A 16,090-nucleotide genomic window follows, 5' to 3' on the forward strand; every position below is an offset into this window, starting at 1 on the left:
ATTATAGTCTTATAATTCAATGTATTCACATTACAACATCCACATGGTTCAGTTTGTGACAACTTCTAATGATCTTCAAATATATTCACTGTATGATACATAATACCAATATAGGCACTTCCAGTAAGTCTGGCAACATTGCAGCTACAGTATAGTGTCTAAATTACAAAATGGTAAAAATAAATAATGTATATCTAAAAGAGTTTTTGTAGTTTTAAAATTTCTCTACTGTACAGCATATATGTGTATTGTACAAAATGGAGCATCAACCTGCAAGGAAATTAATTACTTTACTTTCACAAATACTGTGTATTTGGACATACTCTTCCTCGTGTAAGTATTAGTACATGTGGTAAGTGCAAGGTACTAGTTAGAAGAAAGCAATCAATTATTTAATCATGTGTCAGCTATATAAAAATACTCATCTTATTATTGTTTACATAAGTGTAAAGCTTGTTTGGTTCCCATGGTTACAGCAATGCTACATGTGTGAATAAGTATGACAATCACATAAAACCAATTAAGACATAAAAATACACTATCAAAACTGATATACGGTATCAGCTCAAATGCAAGTATTGACTTCAGACTTCATGTGATTGGCGGCAAAATGCATGCGTTTAAAAAAAATGTTTTACTAAGTGGACAGAATCTGATCAGCTTCAGAGATGAGCGATGTCTCTTCACGAATTTTTTCGACTGCCGTCGTCAGTGACGATCTCTGATCTGCAGGCTAAGCAGAATGTATATCAAAGAGGAAGCGCAAGGACTAATGTGCTATAGGGCCTTCTGTGAAAAACATCTTTTATCGGAGAGTCCGAGAAGAAGTGGAGAACGACTAACAGCATCGCCATCTCTACCTGTGAGTAGAAGTAGCATTCCCCTCTTCTCAACAGTACAAACAGGACCGAGTCACATTAGAGAGGCCAGTGGAAGAATTCAAACAGACAGACACAAACACACACTCTCTCTCTCTCTCTCTCTCACACACACACACACTTTTTTTACATTCACAAAGCAGGAGCTGGAAGGAAAACTAGAAATGGAAACGCTACAATATCCCAATGAATTTGAATGTATGATATTTTACTAAATCTGGGCCACTTCAGTAGAGAATGATACCAGGCAGTAGTTCTCCTATAAAACACTGGCGCTATCTAATCAGGTTTTTCAAAAGCAGAGGGGAACCATCTCCAATGTGTCCATAGTGATGATTATATCTCTTTAGGCATGAAGTGCAGGCAACATACAGAATACAGCAAAAAAAATGTTGTTTAAAAGACACGATGGGTAAGACAACACATGATTATCATCAGAAGCTACAAAACATAAAATAAAATATCAAGGTTGTTCCAATTTGGTGGTTTCATTTCAATCACAGGGAAACTCTATAATATCCTATTGATGGGTTTGCTGCTCTGCTTTAATAAGGCCCGTTTAAAGAAATAAGATTATGGCAGCAAAGCCATTTTACATCATGAGATACCGACCCATGAGGTGCGGCTTACTTTCCATGAGCTACATGAGGATGTGCATATAGGTCATGAGAACTGGGTAAGATTAGCAGTGGATAATTCATCACATATTGCCTCACTGCACTTGAATGTGACAGTAAGCTGATTCGACAGCTTCGTGCAGAGCAATCCACTAATTAAACCCAAAGTCTCTTTTTTCAATGTAAATGTGAATTTTTTTAAGGGAAGTGGGACATTTTTGCAACACTGCAGTTGAATGTTTGGTTAATTGTTTAAGTTGAAAGTAGGGCTACTATGTGACTGAGTTTAACAGCACACGGAAAAACGAGTACACAATCTCTCAACATCATTAATTTATATTTTTTTTATATATGTTTTTATTTAATTATCTATGTGTGTCTTTTTTTTTAATTAAATTACATTTTTTCCCTCCGTATTTGTTCATGGTACCGTTAACCCTGTGTTGACCTACGCATGACAGAGAAAACTTCAATTTCAACTTCAACAGTTAAATGCCGGGGCCGACTTAAACTAAGATCCTCACTACCTTTCTGTGAAAGAAAAAATCTTAATGATTATGAAGCAATAACACAACAATGACCCAAAGATGTGCATTACACATGTATATGGACAATATGACAGTGAAATCATATTGTGCTACTGACGCAGCTCTTTTCAAGTGATACTACACACAATTTTAGGACCAGTGCAGGGAAAATGATCACACGGACTGAGTATGGGCAAAATAAAACATTGGGCTATGGGGCATTTTAAATGAGAGAAATGACTAAATAACTCATACAGCAGTCATTGATGTTATCTTTTCTAAAACTTGATAACCTTTCTCACACCACCAAACAGCTATAGCTTCAGAGGCTTGTTTTGGCCCCATCACCGTGCACCATCACTGTTGTGGGAACATGGTCACCTGACACACAACCGGCTGATGTTGGATACTTGCCAGCACAGCTTGTTCCATAATCAACCACAAGTAGACTTCAAACTTCATTTATATAAGAAAAAAACATTTCAACAGAATCATTTCGCCACGCATCCAGACGGCATGATGCACTCTGAAGTCCTGTCTGCTCTAAACTCTCCCTGAGGTGCTGGAAGAGGAATTCAGGCAGATTAACTGTGGTTATCAGCAAAGATGTTATAAAAGTCAAAGCAGAAAATGTGTTATTATCATTATTCTCAAGTAACCCACCATCCCTGTGTGTTTTTAACTTACTGTCCTCACAAGTGATACAAATGTTTACTGTCAACAGTTGAGGGTTTCCTGAGGGTTAAAGGTCAACATCATTTGCAGGTGTTTACATAATGAGGACCAGTAAGTATAGAGCACAATACAGCACACTGAGCCCAAACACATAATCAGAAAGTCAGACATTGATAGAAAAGACAAAACAACACTGTATTGGTTAGTCTGGCCATTTTCGAAGAATTCAAAGATGATACCTTTAATGTACGTTGGCGATTTTTTGTTTAATAGATTAAGCTTTCTGGCTCCATATACTGTTTTATTAATGCATGGTTACCTGTTTTGTTATTTTCTTTCATTTTATCGTCCTCCTAACACTTTGGTAGTTTTAATGTGTGTTCTCTTTACTTTTTGTCTTTTTTCTGCACAGATTCATTTCCACCAACTCACTCTTGCTTTTGTCAGTGCAGGCCTCTGGACTACAACATTTGGGCCAGTGAAGCCTTCAGTGACCATTATGTTTACCCTGGGACTGGAGACCAGAGATGGCACAAATAAGAGGTAATCTGCTGACTTCATCTTTGTCCTCTGCAGAAGAATTGTGCATATGAGCGCATCAGTTTAAGCACAGACCCCCCCCCCCCCAGACACGCACGCACGCACGCACGCACGCACGCACGCACGCACGCACGCACGCACGCACGCACGCACGCACGCACGCACGCACGCACGCACGCACGCACACACACACACACACACACACACACACACACACACACACACACACACACACACACACACACACACACACACACACACACACACACACACACACACACACACACACACACACACACACACACACACACACACACACACACACACACACACAGTATGAGGAGAATGATGTCCTCCCTCTGGCTACACTGAATGGTATTAAGTACTTAATTTGGCAACAAATGTAAAACATAGAACGGATGATGAGTATTTGTGTTTTATGCTAAAACCCACGGGTGAGTGATTAATTTGGCAGAAGTTGAAAGGAAGAAATATACACCAATGTTCCTCATTTGATTGACTCCCTTTATAATCCATACATAGAAAAAAAAACATATTATGGCCCACGTGAGACCTCAAAAACTTGCTGAAATTGAAACACAACTACAGGTAACTGTGATGTCTATATATAATTGCATTCTGAAAATAATTATTTATAGGACTGCAGCAAACGTCTGCAGTCCTGTGTTACCACAATGGGTTGAGGTCTGTGCAACCAGTCTTCCTCTTCTCTTGACAGTAGCAAAAGAGTCTGTATCCCAAAGTACACGAACGTTTCCCGTATTGCAATATGGAAAGCTCCTTTAAATGTTTGGATATTCAGATAAAATGTGTAAAGCACAAATTTTTCCCACCCTGTTTTTCTCTGTATAGGCACACATTTCCCAAACATCTACAGTGTTGTGTCTAAGTGATGTGCTGGCAAAAACAGGAGTCAGTTAATAGGATATGAAACAAAGAAATACTTTTTCACGTCCTTGCCCTGACTGACGCCATATTTCCCATGGGCTTTTTCACTGTGGGTCCCCCTCCTGCAGTTCCTCTGGAGGTTTAGATTCTTCCTGCGGAGACACGGGCCACTCTGGTTCCTCCACTTCCTCCTCCGGATCCTCTCCTTCTACCAGCTCTTCTCTGCTGCCGGGCTCCTCTTCTTCCTCGTGAATGGCCAGAATAGGCTCAGCTACACTGTTTAAATGAACCGACTCCGCCCCTTGGCCTTGTTTCTGGGTCTCCTCTGCAATCACCTTCTTCCACATCTCATGGTTCTCCAGCAGGTGCTGGGTGATCTGACAGAAGACTCTCCCCCTTTTCTTGGAAGATTCTTTCTCTGGAAAAAATTGGAAATTAGTTGTCTTTTTTTTTGGCTGCTTTTAAAACAGTGCACTCCTCAACTTATAATGAATGTAAAACGGCAGTCAAACATCGGAAAAGGAAGACAAATGATAAACCAAATGCATCTAACAGCTACAAAGCAAAGTTTTGTGTCTGAAGCTGTTGTCACCTGTGGCCTTTGTGACCACCAATGTCATGTATAATCAAATTGATAGAAAAGTGTTTCCAATCACATCCATTTTTTTTATGCTCGCAATTCAGGTTTGACCTTTGTTTTGGACCATGGTACTTACGTGATGCTTCTGAGCTGGTGGAAGTGTCCTCTTCTGCAGTATCCTCATCCTCCTCCTCCTCCTCATTCTCCATATCCGGCTCCTCTGCCTCTGGGTTGGGTTCCACCCATCGTCCAGGAATGAGGCTGGCTGAGTTGTAGGAGTTGCACAACGGTCCCACGATGTGTGTGATGAACGATTCCTGGAGTTTGGCCAGCTGCGGTGCCCCTCTGTCCATGAAGGGGCTGATGGGAAGATCCATGCTGGACTCCTCATCACCCTAAGTAAAACATTACCCGCATTACAGCAAAGTAGACACAAGCTGAATGAGGGCCAAGACATGGCAGGATTCACATTTCATCACACATATATTTTCCACAAAGTGCTGTCTATCAAATCCTAAATGGTTTGTTTCACAAATGCAAACTTACATTTCACAAAATCATTGCTTTCACAATTCATTTTGACTCCTAATAGTAACAATTAGAAGTTTGGTGCTGATTGCATCAGAGAAAAGGAACCAAAGAAAATGACTTCAGATGGAACAAAAGATGTAAGGTTAGAACTGGGCATAAACAAGTAGCCAGTTCATCATACTGGTTATTAAGCCTTATTGGTTGTAGCAAACTAATCAATGATTATTTTATACCTGGGCTGCCAAGTGATGGGATGCCAGCATCACTCCAGACCATCAATTAGATGACCTAACCTCATTTTATCCTAATCTAACCTATTTTTTTTCTTCTTATTATCTCACATTTAACATATTCCAATGCCTTTGTAAGACAGTTTACATTGCCTTGTGTCTGAATCGAGCTGTATAAATAAACTTGCCTTTGACTTGATTGCCGAGCCCTGACCTACCTGCCCTCAGAGATAATAAATAAAGAAGGAACCGCTGAGGCTTTTGACTTGCTGTAAATGAATGATGCCAGGGTGCAGAACTGCCTGCTACAATAACCCGATTGACATTCCCCACAGAATTAATCATAGCGCAGACTCCACATGGCAAGGTCAGAAAACATTTACTTTACATAAAACCTTGAAAACACTTTGAGATGTCTGTAATTCCTAGAAAGAACCATGGCAGGAAAAAAAAATCTGACAGATTTTCAGAGGTATTTCCTTTAAAGGACTTAAGTATTATTACTACCCATTTATTTATTCACGATTTATGTATTATTGGAGACTTTCCAATTGTTCAAATATGTTAAATTGTATACACCCCGTAGAAACGTGCTGTACCAGATGTGCACTTATGACTGAACACTGAAGCTACAGTTACCAAATTGAAAATGTATGAACTGATGACTGTCTCCATTTGCCTCTGTTTTGTATATAATTACATAGTCTTTTCCAGGAACCTGCTTCTATTTTACGGCTAGATATCAATTATTTTCCAGGCAATTAAAAAAAAACAGGCCTCATAAAATGAAGCATTATACTCACAAAGAAAATAATGTACTGTTAGGTCATATATGAGTCAAAAGTGCCCATGTGTACTGTTTATGACGTCTGTATGAATGGAAATGGGCAACAGCGATAACAAGGTTTTCTGGTTGCCTAGGTGACTGACCCCAAAGTGTCAGTCTCATTCACTGTGCAGTACAATGCACCTGATCCTGCAGCGAGCTGCTAATGTAAATCACAATGAAAGTGAACAGTTCATATATGGGTGGTGGAAAAAAAAACTAGGGGAAGAGGAGCTGTGATGTCCGGCTGTCGCCATGACTACATCCTCGACAGAGTTCAGAGGCATTACAAGGTTGCCTTTCGCAAATTTGTGTCTCACGTCTTTTCATGTTCACGTGTTTGTCTGTGTTTCTGTATAACTTTGCATGTGCTTTTCCACGCATGCCTGAACATTTTATATACTGTATTTCTTTTGCTGCTGTTTTCAAGGACGTTGAACTCTCAGGGCTGTCAGTGTAATCAGCGTCTGCTCCACCTCCATGACAGTTGCCTGGTCACCCTGCTTGCGTCAACATCTCTAGCAGCACTGAAACTATTGTTACAGCCATCTCCATCTCCCCCCGCAGACCTCGGTGTCTTGTAACAAGCTGGTTGTGTCGACTAGCTGAATTAACAGGGTACACGAGGGCCTGAGTTTTCTGTGCTTCACCCAGAGGCAATTAGCAGAGATTAGCAGCCTTTCAGTGCCAAGAGGAAATATTGTAACAAGAGGTCATTAAATGTGCATTAGGCTGAAAGCTTTACCTGATTCTGGTTGTTATAGGAGCACTGTATATCAAAAATGAGCCCACGCCTAAACATGATTTCATCACACTGACAATAACTGTTGAAGACATGCGTATGTAAATCCTCATCCCATGATCAAAGCAAAGAACAAGAAAGATAGAAAGACACATAATCCTCACACAATGGTAGCTCAGAGGGAGAGCTATCATTACGACCTTAGTATGTCAGAAAGATTAAATCTCTGGTTTCAACGTCTTCTTCATTACAACACAAATAAAATTGTGTTGTAATTTTTGAGTAAAATTTATGATAAAGCACCGTATGCATTCAGGCATGGATCGAGCGTGATCCCACCCCAACTCCTCCTAATATGTATTTCTGATTCTAAATAAAGAAGATGGCGCTGTTCAGAATACTAAACTCTAGGCCTCAAAACGGCAGTTCACAAACTCATGGATGACATCATGGTGGGTTGCCACTCGGTGTGGAGTAATTCCAAGAATAATACAATAATATATATTTTTATAATAATATGTAAATTAAAATCAAAATGATAAAATAATGGATTTGGTTTTGGCATCAAAAACAATAAAAGGAATGATCACCTATTTCAAAAATGCTGTATTGGATCGTAGTGTATTACAGTGTGCAAGTGGTTGTGTTGCTCTGCATTCAAACATGACAGCACAGTGATCTGCAGTGAAACAAAAAACAAACACGGTCTTTCAGGTTCATTCAGGGATGGTTCACACACCTGCTCATAGAATTCGTTGACAATGCCCTCTGTCCACTGCAGATGCAGGTCCTTGCACTTCAGGGGTCCATTGATGTCGGCCAGTTTAATGCACATCTGGCAGACCAGCAGCCTGTCGTTCTCATTGGACCAGTCGATACCTGTGGATGGATCATCGCCCACCTGGAGGATCAGCAAATGTAGATTTGACGTAAATGTGATGCCATCAATCCGCTGCTCAAGACTGTGCAATGGGGTTGTGAGTTGTATCTCCCAGAGCAAAGTACTGTGATGTCACCATTTTTCCGATGTTACTGATGACGTCACAGTTGTGCACAGCAATTGCAGTTTTAAAATAAATAGGGGGTTTGGGTTGGAGTCTCGACAACCCCTCAACAAGAGACTTTTGACTCTGCACATCTCGTGTCCCAGGCAACAAACACGCATCTGATGTTGATCAGATGAACAGTTGTCAAGAAAATCGAAAGACAAACAGAGAGACAGAGAGACTTTCATTAGGAGGGTGTCGAGGGGGTTGCCAATCAGTGAGAGCTTTTTAATTTACTTCTTGTCTCTATTTCAAATTTGAGAGGAAACAATCACTTTGCGTCAAATAGTTTAGGACCACTCCTGGTTTGTGTAAAACATAACTATGAAGTTCACTGGATTTAATCTGTGAAATGTTGGATTATCAACTGATTTCAATGGTTATGGCAGCATATTCACACAATTACTTAAAGCTTTCATCAATCTCAACAAAGTTCAAAATGAATTCACCATTTCCTGTTTGTTTTCTAATGAGCTTCAGACCTGGAGAAGGATGACCACAGATTCTCTGAGTGTTGAGCGAGTCTAACCTAATAACCCCAAAAGCTGAGGAGATCAAAACTTGATGGGTACTTCGTGGAAAGCTAATTTGCTTCCAGGAAGAGCAGAGCGGGGTGCGCTACAATGAGACATTACTTTTGCTGCCAAGCCAGCGAGCTCAATGCTAGCTGACAGGCCCTGGCCCTCGAGCACCACCACTGGACTAACATTCACAATGGAAAAAACCAAGACCCCTCAAATCCAAAGCCAACATCCTGTCTGCACTTACACATGATATTGAAAAGCTGCAGGGCGCTTTGTATCGTTGACCTGAACTAAACATATTGCAAGTGATGCAATGTCACACTCAAACAGTCCTGTTCCTTAAAAAACCCTGGACATTTCTCTTTTGACGAAGCTCATGTTTGTATTAAAATAGCTGAGGAATGAATGTATGATGAAAGCACTTCAACAACAACATACACACAAAAAATTGAATAACACTAACACCATTTAAAATATCACAGGCTGTCCATTATTCAGTCAATCTATATTCCAAAGACAGCAAAATAAAAGTAACTAACGAGTTTTTCAGGATAACATTTGTTTAGGATTAAATCCCAAAATACCAAGTGACAGCACTTTTCAACTTTTAATGTAGAACATTTATGTCTTTGGAAGATCTACCTTGGCATTGAACTCAGCCAGGAAGTCAAAGTGCTTCTTCAGATCGGTGGCCAGTATGGCCTCAATGACCAGGAAGCGAAAACGCTTGAACTCCACATGGTCCAGGTTGACGAGGAAGTTGAACTCTGGCCGCGACATGAAGAGGTTCCAGGCGGAGGCAGCATGGTGGTTTTCCAGGACGGATCGATCATTGTAGAGCACTGCCTGCGAAACACACACAAACAATTTACATTTATACTATATTAATCTAATTCGAATTCAAATTTATATACCGATCTACTTTAGTCGAAATAGCACAAGTACCTGTGGGGCGCTGGTGGCCACAAGAAACGCGTTGGTCCGCCCGGGGTGGTCGTAGTCGTGCATTGCAGCAGCCACGTACAGGGCCATAAGCTCCAGAGCGGGAATGAGGCCTGACAGGCAGCCATAACCATCTTCTGACACAGTGTAGGTCTTTGAAACCAGGAAGCCCATATGACTGTGTGTTATTCCGCTGTCGGAGTCTAGCCCCAGGGGCACAGACAAAGTGAGGAGGGTGAGGAGCAGGGCAGAATTTACACAAACTCAAATACTGTAGTTTTCATGTGCACATGCTTAAACATACACACACACACACACGTACGCACGCACGCACACGCATACGCACACACACACATACACACACAGATGTGCACATTCAAATCCACATATATGTGGATCAAAGGGATGGCCCTAGTAAGGCATACAAATGAGGTTATGGAAATATGGGTGAGAGGCAACACTAATCTGCCTTCAATTTCATGCTGTTCTAGACTTCAAATAGTGTTTGGTTCGTAAATGCAAAAAGCCAAAAAGCCTGAGTAAGATAAGACAAACTGTGAGTAGGATAAGGACACACACTACTGTAGGTTTGATGCTCTGACATTAAGGAGATGGCTCACGGTGATGCTGCAGGCCGATGGGGGAAAGAAAATCAAAATAAAAAGGTCTGTCCTACTTATACAAAATCTTCAAAGTCATAAAATCGCTTAACAAAAGTTGGAAAAATTGAACAATAAAGTAAAAATGGACGTAGTTATGGGGTCCGGAAAGTGAAGCCAATGCGGTAGTGTCTAAAACCTTTATTCTCTGGAATGACAGGAGAGGGCGACTCCCTGGCTGCAGAAAGGAGTCAGGATCTATAGAAGTCTGTGAGAAAATGACCATACTTCTCAGTTACATTTTCCCCATAAATTGAGACTGTAAAGTCCGGTTTATGATCAGTGGAAGTCTTATTCAATACAGCATGATGTTTCTTTTGTAAATTATGGTGCCATTTAGAGTAAAATAGACGATAAGGCACCGTATACATTAGGTCATGGATACAGCATGATTGACCGCTAGTACCATCCAGTAGGTGCACGGTTGCAGGTTTAGGTTAGACCCACCCCCCTCTCCTCCAAATACCATCCTAACAAGATGGCGCTGGTCAAAATGCTAAACCCAAGGCTTCGAAACAGCAGCTCACTAACCAATGGGTGACGTCATTCTTCAGACACACTCTTATGGACCGGATGGATTGAGACACACACACACACACACACACACACACACACACACCAGCCCCCCCAACCAGGTCAAGTAATACTGTTAAACCCACCTGAGTCACTGGCAGAGCCGTGGTCAGTAACAAGACTGGGCAGACCTGGCACAGCCTGCGTGGTGAGGTACCAGACTGCATGAAGCACATCTGTGGCATGGACCCTGTTGTGATCTGGGTCAGGGGAGAAAACAAGTCTGTTCAGTGCGTGTCAGACCTTCTCCACCAGGGAGCGCTGTTGGGCTACTTAGGTTTCTTGTTACAACATAATGGCTGCCACACGTCACATATGACTAACACTGGCGGAAAAGGGAATTTTAAAAAAACACACTGTATGCCATTTCCCTCTAGTGGCTGGTTTCATTTCTACTGCTGAAAAACAAGGATTTAAGTGAACTGGAGAAAAAATGAAACATAAGAAGGGGAGAGATGTTGAAGCTTACATGGTATGTCTCTGTAACCGTTCTCAAGAGCATGGAAGTAGTTCATGAATTCTTTTACAGGGATCTTAAAGGTTTCGAACAGGCCAGTGTCTTCAAAGAGCCTGTAGGAGACCTGAAACACAAGAATACAAGTGTCAGAGAGTCTGCATACACCACCGGGCTTGGGTCGTTCACATATTAGGATTAAGTGTTTAGATCATTTTATTAAAAAAATAAATGTTATAGGCTATCAAAAAATAATATGATTGTCGTCTTGTAGATAATATGCACATATTGTATATTATTTATTTGACTATTGGTTTATGAATGTTAAGAAACATGATATTACAAAACATGAATATTTCACCAGTTTGTATAACTTTGAAGATGTTTCTCCTGATCCTATTCATCGCCAAGCACATGGCCACTCTCCGATTGACCTGTGAGCTCAGTCGGCGATGCCCTCCGATGTTCTCACCTGACTGAGGATCCGCCCACATTTGCCATTGGTCTTCTCCATCAGGCTGAAGATGGGGAAGTTCCAATTGTTTAACTGACACATCAGAGGCTCCAGGTCCTCCATTAGTAACGGCTCTGGGGCCAGAATTGGTTTGTCCTGTACAAATGACGCGCAGTGAAAAGTGGTCAAGGCCCAAAAATACAGTCTAAATAAGTCATAAATGTTAAATAAATGATTGTTTTTTACTTCATTAACTGTTCATTAGATAAACTGTATCAGAGACTGAGGGCAGCCTGCCCGGGCCCCACTCTACCTCAGGAGGTATTAGTGGGTGGAGGACGACATTCTGGCCACATTTTCCTTCCTCTGTGTCCTCCTCTGTATGTGCTACATCACTGCTGTCACTGTGGTTGGCTTCGTGGGTGCTGTCATAGTCTGATGACACCACCACTTGGTCTTCTGCTGGTGAAAAAAAAATAAAGAAGAGAAGTAGAAAAAACAAAGAAATGTCACTCTGCTGCCTAAGGGAAGAGTCAATTTACTTCTCTGGAATATCATTCGACCTCTAATGCAGTTATATTCTGCAGTTCTCAAAATGAAAGTCCCAGAGACGATGAGTGCTCTTGTTCATTGACACCGGGCAGTTCAGTGATTGCTGCCAAGCCCCACTTCTCAAAACATGTCTTGGTGGTTGTTGCATTGCTTTATATCCTGTGAGTCTGTATCATCAGAAAAAAACTGCCCGGCTTGCATGTTCAGTGTTGGACATCTTCCTAATTGGTGGCTGCAAATTGGTGAATATGTTGAGAACATCTAGTCGTGTGACTGAGACCAAAATCTGTTGTTTAGCTTTTGCTGGGAAGGATTATTATCTTGAAGTACAGTGTGGTCAAACATGTCTCAGACTGTATGTATGGAGAACAAAAAATAAATAAATCCAGACATGCAAGATACATAGATACAATTTTCACTAGAACACCATAACAAAACCAAATACTTGGGACACCAACTTTTTTGTTGGGGGTTCAGAGCAGCTACAAACAACATGACAGACATTTTTTAAATGAAGTGTTTTGAATATGGCTACTATGTCAAGGCTCTGAAATCGAGAGAAACATTATGATAAATGATATATTGTATGCCCACACTCTTCCCATGCTGCGTGGAGGCAGTGGTGATAATGTTAGAACAAAGACTGAGAGCGTACCTGACCTGTCTCCCTTGTCTATAGAGCCCTCCCCATGGCTCAGTTTGATGTATGGTCTCCCACAGCTGCAGAAAAGAGGGGCGTTACAAGTTAGAGATAAAGTGCAAAAGGAGGATATGTTTCATTTAAATCCATAACACATGGTATTCCTTGTCATAATACTGTTAGGATAACATCTCTCGTTTTGTTGCATCTTCAACTACCATATATATGTATGTCAGATCGAATAAATAAATCCATCCAGATGTGTTTGTTCTAATCAAAAGCAAGTATATCTTCTGTAAGTCTTTGTAGGATGAGATCAAATTGAATTATTCTTCAGAGCAGGTTTGGCGATTATTTTATTAAAAAGGGGGTTGTTTGGCAGAGCAGGTGGTTAGAAACCCGTCCAAACCTCAGAATGAACAGCAAGAACAGATGACAAATGCAGAGTAGTTCATGTGTGTGTCTGCTTGTAGAAAACAAAATGTGCAAGCCATTGATGTCTGTAGTTGGGCCAAGTAATTGGAAATAACGCCATTCCCTACATCTGTCTTTGATGTGTAACCGGTCTGCAGAAGTTGTCAAGAAAAAAAAAAAAAAAGAACTTAATGGGATTCCTACTGTGCTGTCCCCACATGAAACAGACGTTCTACAGATGCTCCTAGAAAAACTCTCATTAACGAACTAATGGATGCACAGATTAACACAGTGCAACGGGAATACCAAAACAAAACAAATGCAAAACAGTTGCTGATGCTGACGATGTCCTAAATGACTCATTAGAAATGGAGCCCACCCTCTTTGAGCCATATGACAGACCGCAGTCAGCCCCAGAAGCAGCGTAACACTAGCCACAACCTCAGAGACAGATGAAAATATTCACATGAACTGACTGGTTTATAAATCAAACCATAAATAATATTTATTACAGAAAGAGCCTTGAGCCGGATTGTGCTGCTTAGTTAGCCGCGTGACACCACCGGGAGCCTCCGCGGGCCGCTCCCAACAGCTTTTCCGTGTTTCTCCACTGAGGCCACTGTCAGGCCGTAGGTGGTTCCAATTAAAATACCTCTCCCCAAATGTTGTAAAACCTGCCTATTCGGAGCAGGAAATGCCTGCCGTTCGAGCATGGTGTCACAGGGAGCACAAAGACCTGTAGTGTGTCTATCTCCTTCTGATAAATTGTTTCTTGAACACTTTTGAGCTGCACCCACCCTGCCTAATGGCCCTGAGGCCCCAACAAAGGAAGTGCTGTTGTGTTTGCACGGCCAGGTCGGACCACTGTGCGTAATGCCTAGCAGGTGTGGAATATAAAATAGTTTGATAGTTTGGCGGGCGAACAGTTAGTACATTATTGTCAGGGGGGTCTGGGCATGCAGCAGTACTTGGCATAAAAGGTTTACTTAATGAAAGTTGAAGAACTGGCAGACAGTCGTCCTATCCTGCTAATGCAGCAGAATAACCTCAGCTACTGACATTGAGCCTTCAGCACAGAATGTAAATAAGACGGCCGGCCATTTTCACTTGAGGAATCTGTCAGTCAGGTATCAAGTGACTCTGCTTTTATCACAAAAAAACTTTGTAAGTGTAGTTACAGTAGTTAGCACTGCAGTTACAGTAATTTAACTTTCCCCACTGGGATACAGTATGAAGACAAAATACACATTCCTGTGTATTTTTGTTTCATCCTAGTCTCCTACAAATGACATCTATATGCTAATAATTTGTTTTGTTTGATACCTTTGGGAAGAGCATAACTACTGCCTGCAAATTTGCTTTCCACTGAAAGAAACTGCAGCCTGCATCCTGCAGTGGGGTTCAGTTCAGGAAACAGAAACACTTTTTAAATATATGCATCAAAAAGCAAGATTTTTTTGAAATTAATTGATTAATTGTTTAATCTTTGACTCAAACAATTTTCAAAAAATCAAATACTGTCAAAATATGTCAAAATCAAATATTTGCAGATGTAATTTAAGACCAATTCATAGTCCTTTATAATCTTTTCAGTTCCAGAAAAGATCGGCAAAATCATGATGTGACTTTGCAGATACTTAAAATATGTAAAATAATTGTTTGCTTCTAATATTGATGTAAAATGTAATTCCTGAATATTTTTCTAAATGCATTCACTGTTGTAAAATTGGTTTTAAATAAGTAGTATGTCAACATTATTCAAAGGGAGGTTTAGTGCACCTTTTTACAGAACTTATTATATACAAGTCACGATTGGCTTCTTGGTTTACACATTACCCAAAAAAAAAATAGTGCTGTGTTGAACAACAGTCACTCTGTCTCTGGAGTGGAAAATACCTCTGGTTCTCACAAACTTTAAAACAAACACACCTTGGAGTTTTTACTGTAAGTATGAACCTCAATCAAGTTAATTATCCCGCAATAGGAAATACTGTATAAATTGCATCATTGTCTGCCTTTTCTGAGAACAGCCCCGCCGCCTCTCCTCCACCTATGTTGCTTATCTCAATGTTTCGAGCCATGTAATAAGCTCTGACTGGCCTCGGCCTGCCTTCCTCTCTGCTGCAGTTTACTCCCAGATTTCATACTCAACCACTCAGCAGGTTGACAGATTACTTTTGGTTCAGCGCCCAAACGGACAGTGTCCAAGCCACGATAAACACAGGCAGCCATTATTTCTGTTTCCAGTAATCTACCTACTCTTGGGCCAGATGACGTGAAGAAGATAACAGCGGAGTGGCTGGGGCCGAGGGAAATGGAAGGTATTCAATCGCCCCCTTTTCACTGGGTCTGTCCGATAAAAAGCCAATATTGTAGCTTTGAAGTTGGTGTTATTCCTTCTTACCACTGTACATCACAGAGAGCTGACATGATGGAAAAAGGAAAAAAAGAGAAGCCTAATGTCCTAATTAAGATTGCAGAGATTTGATGATGGAGCAGAGAGGAGGCAATTGAAGCCATGTGTTCATTCCCCACCACTCATTACAATCAGGAATGGTTATTGGAGTTTTGTTTGATGTGTAAATAAATGTGTTTGTTACTGCTGTCTTGGCCCGAACTCAACATGGATAGCACTGACAAATGCAGATTTCCGTGTGTAAACACTCCCTTCCACTTCCCTAAAACGTGGGATTTCTATGTTAAGAAAAATAAGTCAGTTCTATAGAAGTCTGTGAGAAAACGAGCCTAATTCTCACTTGATTTATAATGTCAGTAAA

General features: G+C 40.9%; 1 protein-coding gene across 5 annotated transcripts in view; it reads right to left on the minus strand.

Moving 5' to 3' along the window:
* Window positions 1-3,741: 3,741 nt before the first annotated feature.
* pde3a (phosphodiesterase 3A, cGMP-inhibited) overlaps window positions 3,742-16,090 on the minus strand; it is a 64,066-nt gene continuing 51,717 nt past the window's right edge. For 4 of the 5 annotated variants that reach the window (XM_035642348.2, XM_035642347.2, XM_035642345.2 and 1 more), the window contains 10 exons: window positions 12,915-12,979; window positions 12,021-12,169; window positions 11,726-11,863; window positions 11,269-11,380; window positions 10,886-10,999; window positions 9,571-9,770; window positions 9,268-9,471; window positions 7,795-7,956; window positions 4,863-5,121; window positions 3,742-4,564 (listed from right to left, as the gene is read on the minus strand). In XM_035642348.2, coding sequence (XP_035498241.2) covers window positions 4,251-4,564; window positions 4,863-5,121; window positions 7,795-7,956; window positions 9,268-9,471; window positions 9,571-9,770; window positions 10,886-10,999; window positions 11,269-11,380; window positions 11,726-11,863; window positions 12,021-12,169; window positions 12,915-12,979 — 1,717 coding nt within the window. In that variant the 3' untranslated portion in view covers window positions 3,742-4,250. The remainder of the gene's footprint in view (window positions 4,565-4,862; window positions 5,122-7,794; window positions 7,957-9,267; window positions 9,472-9,570; window positions 9,771-10,885; window positions 11,000-11,268; window positions 11,381-11,725; window positions 11,864-12,020; window positions 12,170-12,914; window positions 12,980-16,090) is intronic. The other variant, XM_035642346.2, reaches the window with a different exon arrangement.

This window comes from Scophthalmus maximus, chromosome 7 (assembly GCF_022379125.1).
Source record: "Scophthalmus maximus strain ysfricsl-2021 chromosome 7, ASM2237912v1, whole genome shotgun sequence".
Taxonomy (NCBI): Eukaryota; Metazoa; Chordata; class Actinopteri; order Pleuronectiformes; family Scophthalmidae; genus Scophthalmus; species Scophthalmus maximus.